The 18,616-nt window shown below is 37.4% G+C and overlaps 2 protein-coding genes across 2 annotated transcripts; both read right to left on the reverse strand.

Annotated features, from left to right (window-relative positions):
• Positions 1-7,280: 7,280 nt before the first annotated feature.
• On the reverse strand, positions 7,281-10,889 carry LOC135676316 (profilin-like). Its single transcript, XM_065187354.1, has 3 exons — positions 10,624-10,889; positions 9,258-9,395; positions 7,281-7,690 (listed from the first exon to the last, which is right to left on the reverse strand). The coding sequence occupies exons 1-3, from the start codon at positions 10,744-10,746 to the stop codon at positions 7,556-7,558; spliced, it is 396 nt and encodes a 131-aa protein (XP_065043426.1). The 5' UTR covers positions 10,747-10,889; the 3' UTR covers positions 7,281-7,555.
• A 1,886-nt stretch (positions 10,890-12,775) lies between these two features.
• Positions 12,776-17,940, reverse strand: LOC135676315 (derlin-1-like). The gene is made up of 7 exons (XM_065187353.1): positions 17,783-17,940; positions 14,966-15,101; positions 14,056-14,129; positions 13,870-13,963; positions 13,544-13,672; positions 13,280-13,440; positions 12,776-12,996 (listed from the first exon to the last, which is right to left on the reverse strand). Exons 1-7 carry the CDS (start codon positions 17,797-17,799, stop codon positions 12,873-12,875), a joined length of 735 nt encoding a protein of 244 aa, XP_065043425.1. The 5' UTR covers positions 17,800-17,940; the 3' UTR covers positions 12,776-12,872.
• Positions 17,941-18,616: the final 676 nt, after the last annotated feature.

Below are 18,616 nucleotides of genomic sequence, written 5' to 3' on the forward strand. Positions count from 1 at the left end.
ATATATCCTCAATAGCCTCGGCAACGAGTACAAGGAATTAGTAGCAGCAATACGAGCACGTGACTCACTAGTGTCTTTCGAAGAACTCTACAACAAGCTGACTGACTTTAAGATATATCTAAAGCGTGAGGACAAATTGCCAGGATCATCCATCACAGCTCAAGTCAGTCAAAAATCTACAAGGAGGGGCAATCCGTATAACAAGACTATCAACAAAGGTTTGACCAAGATACCTCCTGAACCTATGAGCTCCAAACAAACCATACCTCCTCAACATCATCAATATTCCAATCACAACACCCAAGGTGGCTACTTCACTCAACAATCCTAGCGCCCTCACCACCAACAAAAAGTTGTGTGCCAACTATGTGACAAAGTCGATCAATCTGCAAAGGTCTATTGACCTCAACCCAGACTCCTTGCTCAATCACATTGGCCTCAAGCAAATCTCACGACTACTCCAAATACTAGTGATCAAAATTAGATCATGGACTCTAGTGCATCCCATCACATCACCTCTGATCACCAGAACTTGTCTATCCACAACAACTACAGTGGAAATGAAGACATCATCATCGGTGATGGTAAAGGAATTCTTATTACTTATACTGGTTCTACAATGCTTAATTCACTTATCATAATTTTTACACTCGATGATATTTTGTGTGCACCTCACATTAAACGAAATCTTATTTCCGTTTCTCAATTTTGCAAACAAAATAATACATCCATTGAATTCTTTTCTAACTCTTTTCTTGTCAAATATTTGAGCACGGGGGCATCCTTGGTCCAAGGCTAGAGTAAAGATAATGTTTATGAATAGCCATCAGTTCCACAAATAAAACAACATACTGTTTACTCCTCAGTTGTAGCTCCAATTGATGTGTGGCATCGTCGTCTCGGTCATCCCTCACTCTCTATCCAAAATAAATTACTTTCTCATTATTCTCTTCCTACTATTAAAAATACAAGTATTATCACTCATTGTGATGTTTGTCTCAGTAATAAAAGTCATAGACTTCCTTTTGGCACTTCTTTTATATCATGTTCTACACCATTTGAAATTATTTATACTGATGTCTAGGGCCCTGCTCCCGTCACCTCCTTTGATAAGTTCAGATTTTATATCATTTTTGTAGACTATTTTACTAAGTATACATGGATATACCCTCTCCGTCATAAATCAGAAGTTTCAATAATCTTTGCCAACTTTAAAAAGCTGGTTGAAAACTTCTTCTAGTATACCATTAAAACAGTCTACTCTGATGGTGGCAGTGAATATCAAGCCCTCAACATCCTACCTCTCAACCTGTGGCATCCAACACCTTAAGTCACCTCCACACACTCCTTAACTAGTTGGCTCTGCTGAACGCAAACATCGACATATCATAGAAACTGGTCTCACTCTTCTACATCAAGCCTCCACGCTAGTCACTTTTTGGTCTGCAGCTTTTCCAACTGCCTTTCCATTTCAAAACCATGAGTCTCCTACCATGCAAGCTACTCCAACAAATATACATCACTGGAGTATGCCATCGATCCCCTCAAACGAATCTCTCACCACACCATCCAATCTCTTTCCTTAAGATACATACTCTTTTGTTCTCCCGATTCAATAGCTCCTCACTCCCTCCATTACTTCTCTTCCTTTTTCACAAATATCACCCACTACTGGTGTCATATCCTCAGAAACACAACAACCTTCTTTACCTAGTGCCACTGATGTATCTCAGCCCAACCCAACCCAAGTCAATGCCTCTCCACCACCCATACCAATACCACAACCTACAACTCCTAGACATCCAATGACAACTCACTCAAAAAGTGGTATCTTTAAACCACGTCAAGTTCTCGACCTATATGCTCTCATACAATCCTCTCCTGAGACCAGTGAACCTATCACAATCACTTAAGCCCAAAAATCTTCACATTGGCGTAAAGCCATGTATGAAGAATATGATGCCCTACTCCATAACTCTATATGGACTCTTGTGTCGTTTCATCCTACAGAAAACATCATCGGGTGTAAATGGGTCTTTCGAATTAAGCGGAACCCAGACAGGTCCGTTACTAGATACAAAGCTCGTTTAGTTGCCAAAGGTTTTCATCAATGATCAGGAGTTGACTTCACAGAGACTTTTAGCCTCGTAGTTAAATCTATAATAATTTGGCTTATTCTAAGTTTGGCTATCTCCAGGGGCTAGCACTTGTAGGGAAATCTTGGAAGCGACATCAGATGCGCAGCAGAAGAACAAGAAAACAAAATCCCCGATTTCCAAAGAGATATTCGTCGTTGTGCGAAGATTGGTGTGCAAAATTCGCGAAACCGAAAGAACTGTGTATAGAGTAGATTGTGTTACCTAGGGAGATCGTATATCCTTGTTTCCTTGTAGATCTTTAGGAGAGGGTGAAGGAGATCAAGCGTCCTCCTCTTTAGCGGCGATCCACACAGTAGGGCTGCGACGACGCTCTTCAAAACTCCAAGCCTGCTCTGAGGTGGAGATGGGAAGGAGAATAGGAGAGGCAAGCAAAGGCTCTAGCCTATGAGGCTCTGAATCCCTCCTATTTATAGAGGTCCCCTATCAAACCCTAATGGATCCTCCCCTAGTAGGTATTGGATCTACATCCAATAACCTAAGGCTTTTAGATTAGTGGATCTCTATCCAATAATCTCTCATGGGCTCTTATTGGATCTCGTCCATGGGATCTAATAATTCAGGGGCTTATTGGATATCCAATAAGACAAGGGCTCCATCGGATATCTCATATCCGAACCTCTACTCATCGCAATGCCTACCATATGTGTGTGACCCTCTAGGCCCAATATCGAGCTGGCCGTGAGTCAAACCTATCAGAACTCCTTCTAACTCATTGAATTATTATCTCTGTAATAATTCACTCGACTCATCGACTACGAACGTACTAGGCCACTACGCCATAGTCTCCAGACGATACAGGAGAATCCAATTCATTGGACCTGTCTGTCCTCAATTACCGTGTACCTATAGTTCCTCATCCATCTAATATCCCAGAGATCGTATATCGAGCATGGTGCTGTCAGACTTATATGGTTTCTACTCGAGTCTCGCTCTAATCGGATTCTCCCAGAGAAATCTTTTTATCTCAACCCGAATGACCCTGGCCAGGGATTTGTTTGAGCAAGAACACATGGGATATTCCTCTTATGACGCCGAGAGAGGATGATCATCTATCGACACTCAATAGCCCTCGTAAGGTCGACTACCACTCCCAATGACCAGTTGTACTAGATCTAGGACAGCCAAACCTATAAGTCTGGTATCAAAGAGTGGAGCACTCATATAGGGCATTCTTGGTGTCTCAAGTCTAAGGACCAAATATACCACTAGGACTACGAAATCACTGTCTGACAATAAGGCATCATCAACCATCCAACATTCCGTAAGCGGTTCAATCAGTGAACTCATTCTCCAATGAGCACCTGTACTGTATCCCTAGTGTCCCTACACGAGCAGCTATGAGACCAACTGCATCGATCATATGGACGGGTATACAGCACACTAGTCTGTCCGGTTATCACGATGTCCCTCTCGAGTAACCTGTGATTGGGATTATTTAGGATCTATGTTTAAAGGTGAATCGATCTCATTATCGTGATCTCATCACGATTCGATTACCATTGCACAAATCCAAGGACATCACTATATATATATATATATATATATATATATATATATATATATATATATATATATATATATATATATATATATATATATATATAATAGTTATAAAGTGATATATGCCAAAATATAATAAGCAAAAGGATTCTGTATCAAGTCACATGTGCCATCACTCACGTGATTAGCTTGCTGGGCACTTATGACTAGTCGCACTTACGCCAACTAGATGTTAATAATGTATTTTTACAGGGGACTTTAACTGAAGATATCTTTATGTAGTAACCCCATAGCTTCATTCATCACCAGTATTCGAGACATGTCTGCAACTATAAAAAGCTATTTATGGACTCCGTCAGGCTCCGAGAGCTTGGTATACTGAACTTGGATCGTTTCTGATATGAATTGGCTTCATCAACTCTAAGTCTGATACCTCTTTATTCTTACTACAACAAAATAGGAATACAATATATCTTCTAGTGTATATAGATGATATTATTGTCATAGGCAATGATACCCTGGAGATTCAGATATTTTTAAAGCAATTGGCTGATCGACTCCCCCTCAAAGATTTAGGACCCCTAAGCTACTTTTTGGGAATGGAAGTAATATTTACATCCTTAGGTCTCCTCCTATCACAAAGAAAGTATATTCAAGACTTGTTATCAAAAACAAATATGCAGGATGCAAAGGAGGTTGCAACTCATTTCTCTACTAGTGCATCACTCAAAATATGTGATGGCTGCACTCCTACAGACTCAACTCAATACCGCCAAGTACTTGGCTCCTTATAGTACTTAGCTCTCACCCATCCAAATATCTTATTTGCAGTCAATAAACTATCTCAATACATGCATCAGTCTTCTGCTATGTATTGGTCTACGATTAAACAAATTTTGCGGTATCTTAAAGGGACCCTTAATCATGGTCTCTTTCTCCGCAAACACACTCCATTTTATCTCCATGCCTTTGCTGATGCTGATTGGGCGGGAAACTTTGATGATCGCACCTCCACCTCAGGGTATGTTATCTTTCTTGGGTTTAATCCAATCAGTTAAAGTTCTAAGAAATAAAAGACAATCACCCGGTCTACAACTGAAACTGAATATCGTGCTATCGCTACTGCTGCTACTGAACTCACATTCTTTACCTTTACAATTTCACTCTTCATTCTATCACTTTATCACATTCTTCGTCCGTTTATATTTTTGAAAAATTATAATATAAAAATAAAAATTTCTATAAATATTAAAAAAATCTAAACAAGAATAAAAGTAATTCGTTAAGAAAAACTACTAAAACTCATTTTTGAAAATATCAATCTTGTTAACTCAGAGAAATCGAGTAGAAAAATTCTTTTGTCTTCGTGTGACACCTCGAACAAAATATTTCTCTCTAATCAATATTGAATTCAACTTGGAACCATCTCGAAGCTACCTAGGAGCCATCTTAGAATAAACATAGTACTTATTCATCAGAGATACTTCGAACATTCTTACATATGTGTTCGAACCATAACGAACTGATTAGGACATCAGTAATATTTTTACTAACATAGTAAAAATTCGATACTCAGAGTAATCCCTCGATATACTATAAAACATCATTCTATCTCATTATCATGGATTGTGATAGAAAATGTTCTTTGAATCGAGAATGATTCACTATGATTTCTTGGTAACTAATTCGGGATTTTTTTTTTCTTTTCTTTTTTTTAGCTATTTTAATTATTTTTCTATAGAGTAAGATTGTAAAGGATTTCTATGCCCACGTTATATTTTTGAGCATCCATTCTCGAGATGAATCATCGAGTGCAAGTGAAATAAGTCAGGTAAACTATTTCACATCAGGATCACTACTGACTAATTCCAACATTGACATTATCATCGTAACAAATACGTTAATAGATTTATCCTCTGCTTACCAATAACATCTTCAATTATTAGTAATCAAATATATATCCCTCCGAAAGATCACCGACTCATTGTCTTGATTTACTAAACAAAACGGAACCTTCAAGGACTCCTCATTCAACATAACCACATGTACTGCGAATCTACTCACGTCCTAAAACTCACTAACAAGATAATACAAGTTTCCGCAAACAAGTACAAAATTGAAGCTTGAATGATGTTGTACGAGTCCACTCCACGCCTTTACTGCAAGTCAACTTCGGCCTAATCCATATCATAGCCAAGCCTTTACGTGCATCAGTTCCTTGTCCCCTCATATATTTTTCTGAGTGCTACAAACCTAACACGATCGCTAAAGCTGACCTCAGGAAGTCATGTGTCTCACTCTAAGAAAGCTCGAGGCATATAATCTTTTGCACCCATCACTCCAATATCTTAAATATATTTCAAACATCAGAGAACTAAACTAACATTATTTCAAATGTTGGTATGGATGCTTACATTAGTTTAAGGAGGTGGTCTGATACAAGAGACCTACAATTTGAATTCTCGAGAAGGGTGCAAACCCAAGCAAACTGGCTCATGGGTTCATGTTGGAAGAGGCAGGAGGTTCTCTCCTAGGGTTTCTAAAAGGTTTATATGCTCATGCATCCCAATGATGTCAGGGCTTCCTTATGGTCCTCGTTGCAGTAAGTACAAGCCGAGGATTAAGACTGCAGTCCAGCATACATCACAACCCAAACTTCTGCACCCACAACACAATTTCATAGGCTATGCGCGACCAGATCTGCTACGGCCGAGTAAACTACCAACTATGATCCCAATGAAGAACTCGATGACATCTACATGTATTTATTATCACGTAGGTGTCGAGAAGCAAGAAGAAGACCGGTTTGTGTGGGATGCACCCGTGGTGTATGAGGTAATGCTTACACAAGCTGTCCTTGGAATTCGTTGGGTGGTCATGAGGATCTACGGAGTGACGGTGTCAGAGACCCTGCGCCGGTGTCGGAAGCCGCGCATAGATGTGTCACATGACTTCCCCCTCGGTTGTGGATGGATCAATCCGTGTGGTCCTCCTCTTCTTCATCCTTTTAATGTGACTTCAGTTAACTTGCTAAGATCATGGATTCACCACGTTTCATTGGTCACAGTAGTTGGCAGCTCGAGATTTAGGTACGAGATCTAATAGAAGCATTACCTTCACGATGGAGGAGGGAAGAAGAGTTGGGTACTAATAGATTTTGATCACGATTTCAAAATCCATAGTTCTAATTCTATGGAAAATAGAATCAGAATCAAACTTGTTCTAAACGGTTTCAGTTCCAATTCTGATTATAAAATAGTTGATTTCGAGACTTCAGCCAAGATTGAGCAGGTACAGTAGTTGTCTTCCGAGATTGTTCATAAAAGATATCGAGACTTAAGCCAAGAAACCATGTTCTCCATAGGAGATCATAACAATGCCAAGGGAACAGGAAACAATTGCCACCAGGTCGGAACGACTTCAATGATGTCGATCCAAGATTCATTTAGAAAAACCAACTTTTCTGTGATCTTTGATAAGACATAATGATCGAATGAAAAAAACCAACACAATCAAGTATAACTAATTAGATTCATTAGATCTAATTCTAGTTGAACCGATTTAATTGTGATCATCTATCTAATTGATCAACATAATTCGACCAGGTAAGTCTTAGACATATTAGAGAGAGAGAGGAGATGTTTACCAGTAGTTTGATGTGGTAATGTTTACCCACCAATAGTATGTAACATAGCATTCACCATATAAAGAGAGGTCTTAGACACAGTTCACACGAACAGACAAATAACATTATCTATTTCAACAAAACTTCCAACAGGACCTCAAGCTCATTATTGCTCAGCACTGGTTGTAATTTCAGGAAGACTGCAAGCCCACAGCAAAGGATTTAAGACCGACGGCAAACCGAGAAAGGATTCAAGCTCCATATGTCAAATTCAAAAACCCTGATCAAATAGATAGTCACCAAGCCTCTCCACTACCATGTTGCATTGACCAGCGGTCATTGGCTCAACATATATTCCAAAGATCAAAGCCAAATTGGTTTTCTTGACGGTAACACCACCGGAACCCTACAAGTTGTCAAGAAGTCACAGACAGGACTGTAAATGCCACTGCTCCAGCAATTAACGCAAAAGTGCAAGATTGTGTGTCTCGAGCTTATGTTCGACTCGGAAACATCACATAAAACGTCGGGTTTATTTTATGGCTCTGTTCAGTTCCATTCCACTGGTTGTATATCAAATATGTTTTATTTAGTTAAAAATACCTTTAAAACTCAACAAACAATATGTAAAACTAGTTACAATGACTTAAGTTTTGTCTGATAACCACTGGCTTATTAAATGAATGACGAGGAAAAAGCTATTTGACATTAAGAAGGAAAATCATTTTCTTCTCAGGATTTTGCCAATACCAAGACTTAAGCTAGTATCTGTATGTACCATGTTTGATTTTAATCCTCTAAAATTTGTCAAGCATACTAATGAAATAATGATCATATCGGCTTCTTCATATTTTTATTTTGACCAATCGTATGATTGATATGTAGAAAAGCAAAGTAGGAGAGCTATAACACTCCGATTTAATCTCACATTGAAGATGAGATAGGACTAAAATTATTTATGTGTGAACTACTATTAACTTAAGCTTAAGCATTTTGAACTAGTGGTTCAGGCTCAACAACGTTAATAAACCAATTATCCCATCAAGCTGGTCTGTGACAGTTGTTATCAAAGCTAATCTAGCATCGGGGCATGGTGAAAGGCTCGAGTACGAAAGGCCTATTAGTTGAATTATGCCTCATATACATCATATTTAAGTTAAATTTAATGGTTTAGATTCAACGAAGTTGATAGACCCGTCATCCCATCAAGTCGGATTATGATATGGACTTCTATCTATCCAACATTTCACTTGGTAAATGCCTAAAGCAATCCATCATCATCATATATGAATTTTTTTCATTAAAGAATTCTAGAGTTATAAAAATTTGGACATGCCTTATTTCATTGTTTATCCACTTTCTCTACTTTTTCCTCCATGTTGACTTTTTGTTATTTAACCAAAAGATATGCAAAGACAAGCTGTCAATTCATGCTGTGTGCCTAAAGTTTCATTATACCAGGTTCACAATTACTTGACTGTTCATGAGGTATCATTGTGATTATTTAACTATAATCACTCAGAAGAAGAATCGACGTCCTTCTCAAAGATGTGAAAATTATAAATTTTTGACATTTGATAACTTTTTCCTTCCTAGAACAAGGCATTCACATAGAAAATCCTACGAATTATAAATATCTGTACATGTTATAGCCCATTCATGTTGTTTTAATCTTCGTAATATGAGACTCTTTTCAGGAAAACCAAAAGTTAATTATCATGAAGCTATGCTTCTCAAATGGATTAATGAGTCATACATGGATCGATTACCTCATATTTCCTCAAAACTGCCAAAAAATGTTGAGCTATTGATGACATACTATGCAAACTCTACACAACATAAACGACTTGTCTGTATAAATTTGAGTAGCATGAAAGCGACAAGCATTGAATTTCTAGGTCAACTAATATTCTGAATTTATGTTAAAACAATGAACAAACACAGATTAGCCTGTAAAGAGGATAGATTCTGACCTTCTTGCCTCGAATAACAGCTCCTGGCTCACCTTGGATAACCATGTACTTCGTTCCACCAAGGTACAAACCAGTTGGAGCAAGAGATCCAGGTTCATCAAAGTCTTTCATAATTGCAGAAATCTCTTCAGGCTTGTACTGCATAATTTATGTTAATAAAGCTCATTCATTGACTATATAACAGATCCAAAGAGAACCCAATAAACATGCTTTGCAGCATCACCAGCTAGTGCATTTTATTATTTGTATCTGGTGATAGTCTGTAAACAAGAAATCTTAGAATGTTGTAGGACAGGGGGGAATAAAACATACTGTGGAAAGGCATCTCTCCAATTCCATAGGTTAAAAGAAATTTTATTATTCACCATGAATGCAACCAACTGAACTTAAGAATCCACTAACTTCGTGTTGCAGAAAAGGTGGGGAGCAAAACATCCTTTGACAGAAACTCTACCAATCATTTTCTATCATAGCATCTGCATCGTGCTAGAATTTGATATCAACACTCAAGTTTCTCACATTAATGTACTGTTTGGCAACCTGTTATAACCTAACATTTTAGTTAAACAAATTCATGTAGGTCAGTCATCACTACATCACCAAAGAAAGCCTTTTCAGCAAGTGATATCAAGCACAGACTATACGAAGGAACCACTAAAACCAAAACTTGAGAAAAGTAGGAAAAGAAAAAAGTGAACATATAAAAATGAATATCGCAACAATAAATTGGATTTATTAGGTCAAATATTTTGGATAGTTTCCATAATTTATCATTCAATAACTGAAACAAATATATTTTTTTTAAATGAGGATTGATGATTCAAACTGTATAATCTCTTCTAATCACCAAAGATTGATATCTTATATTCATAAATATGATCGTAAATGCCACCACGAGAACTGGAAGCACATGATGAAGAACGTCCATCATCAAATCTTCTCCCCATCAATCGTTGGCAATCAATCCCCGCATGAGTTGGCGGCTGGGATTCTGCACGGTCCAAGACCAACGAATCGCTCGTAATTATTTCGGGCAATGGATTCGTCAGATAACATGATACCGTAACACAAAGGTAAGCTATTCTACTTGTACGCAGACAAAATCACAAACCCAAGCAGGCCGATCGCACAACAAAATGGGAATCATAGATTAGAACCCCTCAAGAATGATGATGAGCCCGGAGAGGACAACTCCGATCCAACATCAGACCAAAGCACAACAGATCAACCAAATCAGCCGCTTCGATGATCACCCGTCAGATTCAAACATCACAAACAAATGCAGCTAATCGACTCCAACAACAACGAAGGGGGGAGCGAATCAAATTAAAAGCGTGTAGCTAGGGGGAAGGGAAGGGAAGGATACCTGAGGGAAGGAGTCGCTCTGGGCCCAGACGCTGCCGTCATGGCCAACGATGGCGGCGGCGGTGAGGCGCTGCCCATCGATGTCGCACATCAAATGGTCATCGATGTACGTTTGCCAAGACATCGCCTTCCCCCTTCCTCGGTTCGCGAGAGAATTACCGAAGCAGAGGATGAGTGAGGGGGCTGACTCCGGTCATCAATTTATAGGCGCGAACGAAGGAATGGGGGAGGAGGTCGTAAATGTAAATAGAGCCAGCGAAACTTTTAGTTCTATTGAACAAACGCGTGACATCCGGTAGACTGTCGACAAGAAGAAATAATAGGTAGTCCAACTTAGTATAATTTTGACATTATATAATTCATATATTCTATTAAATCTTTTATGTTTACAATTTCATTGGTTGGAATATTATCCTATTTTTCAGATATTGAGATAACAGCTAAGAATATCTTTATTTTGTTTCTTTTTCACTATTCAGAATAAGTTTATGTGCGAATGAGACATCTAAACCATTTTTTGTTTTTGTTTTTATTTTTTCTGAAACCTGTAACAGATGATTCTATTTTCAATGAAGTAATAGTAAAGCTTAAACACCCTAATGATATACTATAAATACTTTCACTTGTCTCTATGAACACAGAATAGATTAAACAAGGGAGGGAATCAAGTCATGTTGAGGCGACAAATATAAAGTCGACAATAGAGGAAGGGGAGATGCTCACCGAGTAGCTTTGAGCAACAGCAACATGGTTTTGGAAAGCAATTCTGGGTTCATGGTGTCTGCAATGAGAGAGGGGTCAAGAGACCTTTTAGAAGTGACTATTGATTGCAACAATGGACGTGTACTAAATTAGGACCCAACTCTAAAAAAAGTTGATGGAAAAGAAGCAGAGAGTCTATCAGAACAACCTGGCTTGCAAATCATGAAGGCAGTGATGGTTCTCTTTGGATGAAAGCAGCACTGATGGCATCCAGTCTGTATTCTGCAGCACTGAGAAAGATTAAAAGTTACCTTTCATATATGCTTCCTTCAAAACATAGCTGAAAGTATAATGAACTCCTAAAGTCAGGATTCTTAGCTGAAAGTATATTGATTCCCACAATAGGCAGAAATGCAAACATAAACTCAAATGTCACTTATGTTTGGATTAACTATGTAGCAGAAAATTCTTTAAAGCCTGTATAACTTCCACTGTCAATTGATTAACAAAGGAATATTAAACAAGAAAAGAAAAGAAGACAGACTGTAAGCATGATTTCTCATTATGATGTACTATGCTACTGTACCTTTTTTTTTGGGTCAGAGAAAGGAAGACAAGGAGCCTCAGTTTCTTGTTGATGATAACTGATTCAATTACTCATCTGGAGAACGATGGATAAACAACTCGGCTACAGTAAAACCACATGCTAATGTATCAAAAAGTAGTTGCCAGAATATACAAAAGGGAGATATCAGGTATCATTGAATATGGAATATGTATGCTACCCAAAAAAATCAAACAATATAGTGGCAAATGATTTCTTCAAAGTTGTCCGATGGCTGTGAAAAAGGCTAGAAAAATCAGGTTTACAAAGGCATTGACAACTAAAATCAAAGAACCTGAATCAATATGGCTTCGCACAATTAATTTTCGATAATAATCGACACATGATTAGAGGGGTCAAGAGCAGCTAGCATTCCGGGATTTTTAACAGTCTCTCCCATGTGAGGCCTGGATTAGCTAGCATTCCCAGCATCCCTGTAAAAAATGAAATCACCCTACCAAACCAGCAAATGCTACTGTCTGCTAAGATACAGTGTCTGATCTCTTCAACTTTCCTGTTATGAGATCTACAAATACACTTCAAAGCAAACATTTAGCGATCAACACTAGAACAAATTTATGAGGATAAATCTCATGAAGAAGTAGAGTACTCTATTATATGAACAAAAGAGTGAAGAGTCATTCAATCAACATGATATCTAAGAAACATTATCAGAGTCGTAATACATTTTCAGGCTACAAGTAATGTGTTCAAGTGAGCATAATTTTTTTATTCTTCCAACCTCTTACAACTTTTTGCTATCTGACCTGCATTTGTTGTCTAAACTCTAAAGATACCCAAAAATGTACATGTCCAATTGCCAACATATGGAATAATAGAATAATCATGTCGAAACACCCAAATTTGTATTTGAATCTTCAAAAGCTTTCATAACAACAAGTTCCATCAAATTTGCTGCAAATAAGTGTAAATTACAACGTGGTTCATCTGTCCAGCCTATAGCTCCTCCCTCTGAAAGCTACACTACCAGTAGCAGTGTTGGCACTGTTAGGCCGTAAACCGGAGTTTGATTGCACTCCCCAACCCAGAAGAGCAACCAATTTATGTCTGTAAAACAAATTGTCAAGGATCAAACTGAAGAAAATTCACAGTAAATTGCCAAAATACAAGGAGGAATGGGTTGTGAAATGCTGAGAATGTTATTTCAATACAACTGTGATTATCAGCAACCTGACGCTTTTACTAGTTAAAACTAACCAAATACTGAAAAGTCCACCAATAACCATGACAATATTACTATCAAAGTAATTATAAAAATGTAAACTAAAGGAGATGGCCAGGTTTAGTAGGAATGATAACTTTTGTAAAATGAATTAACCAAAAAGGATACACCCATATTGGAGTTCTCAGTAAGTTCCTTCCAGTAGCAAGAGGATGTAATACTGTCAAGAAGTAATATAAATGACCAGCAACAATTCCCAGAAGGCTAGGCATAATGGGTGAGCCAAATATAGTGTCCAACATAAGCATTGCCCATGGTAGATAAAATGCCTGCAGGTTGAAAAATATTGAGATGTCACTGCATTAAAATGGACCCAGTTGCTCAAATGTTGAGGTACAATGAAAGAATACAATGTAGAAGAGCCTATGATACCTTCAACGTGACAAGTCCATATATGTTTATCTGTGTGGTTGGGAACTCCCGGCTCCAAAGATAGAGCAGCATGAAGACCATTGATGCCCCCAGAAAGGGAGACCAAAAAAAAGGAATGGCAGACAATACCTAGTATAGAGAAAACGAAATAACTGTCACTGCTTGCTGTAGCTATGTAAGCTTAAAGAAAAAAGAATATGGCAAGCTTGCAACAAATGTTGCATGGTAACGAACTTGATATCTAAATGTTGCATGGTAATAAACTTGATATCTGTCTACAAAAGAGAAAACGCGAAGAAAGAAGTTGAAAGTTAGAGAACACTGACCAATAAAAAAAACGCTCCAAATAACATCATCCAAAGAAAATCTGCTGTCCGTTTGTCAAATGGGCCCTTTTCCAGTTGCACACCATATCTCGCTCTACAATTTTATTAATGAGGTCATACATCTCAAGGTTTTCAAGGATACACTACAGAAGGACAAGTAAACTTCAATCATACTGAAATACATACATCATCAAGAGGCGAATTCCAAAGTTGATCGAAAATTTACCAAGGAAGAAAAAATTGGTAAACAGCCTCCATACCTAAAGGCAAGATTAAGAACTTTTAGAAGTGTAAATCGAACAAAACTAGCAAGTCAAGTTCTTTAAGCTACATGAAATGAATAAATCAACAAACTACAGAAATATAAAAATATTTAGTCATGGAGATTAATTCTAAGGTTACACATCGATAACAATTAGAAGTTACACTATAAATATATAAGAATAAATAAAACACTTTTCAACAGGAATAAATCAATATTTTCTCAATTTCTGTTAAAAGCACCAAGCTAAAATATCAAATTATGTGGTACTGTCATGTTAGGAAGGCCTGTATGTTGGCATAAAACGTGATTGACATATTTAAATTAAAATGCTTGCGAAAGGTATGTAGAACTTAAGATAAATCTTCATATAGATAATGACAAGACATTTTCTTAGTTTATAAGTATATTTAACTCATTGTTTATTAAAATTAACAAAAAAACATGTTGAGGTTTCAATAATATCATTCATGATTAGTGCAGACAGATAGCTGCATGTGAACAACAAAACAGTAAGTTTCATATCAACAAAAATAAGCAAATTAACAAAACTATGAATGATTCAGCAACTTAAAAAAATGTGAGACAGTGTGAACTAGATCTTTAAAATAATTTGACCATAGAGAACAAAACCAATAACAAAGAGGATGCAAAATGTACAACACATTCTGTTGAGTGCCTGATCTGGTCTTGGTTTGCAAAGCCTGATTAGAATGACTTACCAATATCATTTGCATAGCAGAATACTCAAGACTCTAGTTATTGTTATAAAAGGATGACAAAGAACAGCTAAAAAGTTCTGGCTGAATTCAAGGAACAACGAGACTATTATACCTGAAATTGAGTAAATACTGGCTGATATAGTAGCGCAATAGTTCTAAGATCAAACAAGTTTAACTGGAATGCTGCAGTGGTCAAAAAGCACAGAGTACCATAGGCCTTGCTCACTGGTGGAAGAGAATTGTAGAATCTGGAAGAAAATAAAGAGATAACTTAATAGTTGTTTAGCAGCAAACTAATGTCAAAATAGTTTATTTGTAAACAAAGGGTAGAAAGAAGAGAATACAGTGGTCATCAATTTGATAAATTATAATAATGGGGTTAGCAAGCAGTCTCACACCCTCTACAAATAGTATTAGATATGCTAAAGAAGGTGCACATCATCAAAGATAACTTGGTCGCATATTAAGCAATTCAAATCACAAGCTCATGTAGTGTCATGCGTATATAGAGGGCAAAACAAAAGATAAAACCAAAGGAAACAACCATTTGTAGATGACCGACGAACTTCACATATATTAAGATATCGTTATTACCCTCCATATATATACATACCAAGGTATGCAATTTCGAATAATACCTCCCGGTATGGGTGGTATGTACCGGTCCGTCAACTTACCGGTATACGGACCGCCCGTTACCGGATGAAAAAAAAAAAAAATATATATATATATATATATATATATATATATATAAATATATAGATATATTTTATAAAAGGCGACGTAAATATTTTATAAAAAGCGACGTCGCCTGAGAGAAGAGAGAGGCTATATATATATATATATATATATATATATACCGAGCGGTATACAGTTTCGTACCGTACCGAACAAACATCGAAGCTCCAGTACGGTACGAAATTGCATACCTTGATACATACATTAATATCATGAGCCCCCTCACTGTTTTGATCAAAACAATGGGATCGACCGAGGATCTAGCTTGGCCAGCCACTTGGAAGGCTTCATGGTCCCATGGATTGGCTACATCAAACATGGAGGATTCCTACTTCAACCTAAATAGATTAGGTGAGACTTCCGGTAGCACATAAGGTGGTTGCCTAGTTTGGAAAGTAAGTGCATTTCTAAGCACATCAACCCAGCTTAGGAAGTACTTCATTCCTGAGGATGAAAGATGATGAGAAAAGAACAATAATAAAAAAGAAAAGGATGTACATCATTCCCAAAGAACATTTGGCCACCTACACATCAGAACATACATGACAGACCACTAAATACTGAATCCTAAACCAGTTAAGTGGTTAAAATTTTCTATTTGTCCATCATATAAGAACCAAGGTAAAACAGCAACGATTCCCACAACAGCGACATCCCAACCGGGCCATAGAAAAATTGATGCAATTTGTATATTTATCTCCTATCAGAAACATTACTTCCCACAGATATTAAATCCACCCATAATCAAACCCCAGCATCTACATCAAGACACATGTTGTCCAAAATCTTTGTAATCCATGTGAGATTAAACTCGGGTATTCCTCAGCCTATAACCATCAGGTACCTGAGAGTACACTGTTCATAGATTATGCCATGGCATGTCAGCCCATACAACATTTCTCTGACATTATATTGTCATAATCCAAGTCACAAAAACTTAAAAGCATGCATTATGGCCTTATACGAACAAGAATTTATATGATAATGCACAGAGACTACTCATGTAATTTATGACAACGGTTCTCCACTTTACTGTGAATTTAATTCACAGCTTAGAAGGTTATCACCGAAGTTATAGAGTAGATCCAATATATTCCAAAAATCCATATACACCAAGTTCTCATAATGCATAATGAAGCAAAAAAAAGAGGAAAAACTGAGTTGGAAATAAATTAAACAAACATATTGGATAATTTGTTGACAAGAAAACACCAACTAGTTTACAAGACCAAGGAAAAGACAGTCAACTCGGGGGCATACTTCTTTCCAACAAATTCACGTAAATGGAATTATCATTACCCACAGTGATTAAAATAACAGTTCATATGTGAAGTGGACTTTTTCAGTAGTAAATAACTCGGTGCCAACCTACTTGCATCGAAAAATACTTTTAATAGCAACAATAATGGAAGTGATTATGCAACACTATCAGAAACAAATAGCTGCTATGAAAGGTTACAACCAAGTTTTGTTCAATTTTAGTAACATATTCATCTAACATACACCAATTCATTTCCGTCACAGAAGAGTTTTCATGCTCAATAAAAGATTGAAGGTCTTTGTTTTCTGATAGAAGATCCAAGGTCCCTATCAAAGCTCCTTAAAAGAAATGTTTACAACCAACTTATGACCTTATCAATAATACACATGCTTCAGCTCCTCACCACCCAAAAACACACACGCATGCGCTTGCGCACACACGAAAGGCCAACATCCTGGTTTCTCCTCCTAATTATACAATTAATATCCTTTTTCAAATCAGTGTCAGCAAACAAGACAGGCGCAGTCATTCACTCGTCCAAACCTCCAAAAAAATTCGATTTAGCCTTTGACTTCACTTAAAAATGGAGCCCTCCGTTTCAACATAACAACTTGTAATCGGATTAATTCCTCTTGGTAATGTTTCAGATCATATACACAAAAAAAAACCACGTAATTCACAACCATAAAGAAGCAGCAGCAGCTCAATTACAAATCCCACTAATTTCTTGGGAAATGCAGCAAGAAAAAAGATCCAGTTCGAAAACAGGGTCCAAAACCTACTCTATCACGAAGATTATCTTGAATCTATAAACCAAAACCAACACCAAACAGGATCATGTAAACTGCACAACAAGATCAACCCTAGTAATTAAAGGAAAAACGAAGTTAGGGTTTGACGAAGACTACATCGCGATGATTTCAAACTTACTCAGCCGGAGAAGACATCCTCGGGATCGCAACGTAATCTCTCTTGCTCTCTCAGGGCGAGACGACGATCGAGTAATGAAGAAAGCAACGCGGAGCTTCTTCTCTCTCCGTTGTTTTCCTGGAAACCTCTTTGAGGACGGAAGAAAACAGAGGATTCCAGAAATCGACGTGGCAAATTAATGACGACCGTCGGATCATTCGATCGGACGGTTGAAGCTTTCGATGACGCTACGGAGGCTTGCCGTTGGCAACAGGAAGATAGGATGCCTCTTAGGAAGTGACGTAGCAAATCGATGGCGACCGTCGGATCATCCGATCGGCCAGTACCCGACGCTTTTGATCACGCGGCGGGCCCCGCGGTTCTCTTCGGCCGAAAAGAATTCGGATTCAATCGAACCGGATCGGATCATATTTGGGCTTCAATGCGGCCCATTATATTATGTGGTTGATTTTTCCAAAGCTTTGAAATCTATCATATGTTTATATTAACATAATATCTATTTATTCCTTAATCTGTTCATTTTTCCAGGAATATTTACCCTTTAATCCGTAGTCCAATCAACATTAAACATCATGAGGAATCCAACAAAGATTAGAGCACAAGATAGATTAGGTGAAACATAAATGTCATGAGATATAATTCAAATGATAACCAAATCAATAATATTACAAAATAAGATAGATTAGATGAGATATAATTCATATGGATTATATGTCTTCCAACTTGGTGGAATGTCATCCGTTCTCTCTCAAAATTTTCATGATTATTCGTTATAACATTATTCTTTTCTAAGAGGAGGTTTGGAAAGTAAAAGAAAATTCATGAGATTCAATA

This window comes from Musa acuminata, chromosome BXJ1-6 (genome assembly GCF_036884655.1).
Source record: "Musa acuminata AAA Group cultivar baxijiao chromosome BXJ1-6, Cavendish_Baxijiao_AAA, whole genome shotgun sequence".
Lineage (NCBI taxonomy): Eukaryota > Viridiplantae > Streptophyta > Magnoliopsida > Zingiberales > Musaceae > Musa > Musa acuminata.

Excerpts from the sequence above, each read along its gene's own strand:
- LOC135676316 (XM_065187354.1), bottom strand. The coding sequence starts at position 10,746 with ATGTCTTGGCAAACGTACATCGATGACCATTTGATGTGCGACATCGAT. Across the intron at positions 9,396-10,623 it reads AGAGCGACTCCTTCCCTCAG|TACAAGCCTGAAGAGATTTC; the intron begins GTATCCTTCCCT and ends TAAATTATGCAG. Across the intron at positions 7,691-9,257 it reads CTGTTATTCGAGGCAAGAAG|GGTTCCGGTGGTGTTACCGT; the intron begins GTCAGAATCTAT and ends GACAACTTGTAG.
- LOC135676315 (XM_065187353.1), bottom strand. Across the intron at positions 14,130-14,965 it reads CAGTATTTACTCAATTTCAG|GTATGGAGGCTGTTTACCAA; the intron begins GTATAATAGTCT and ends TCTTGCCTTTAG. Across the intron at positions 13,964-14,055 it reads GGAATTCGCCTCTTGATGAT|AGCGAGATATGGTGTGCAAC; the intron begins GTATGTATTTCA and ends ATAAAATTGTAG.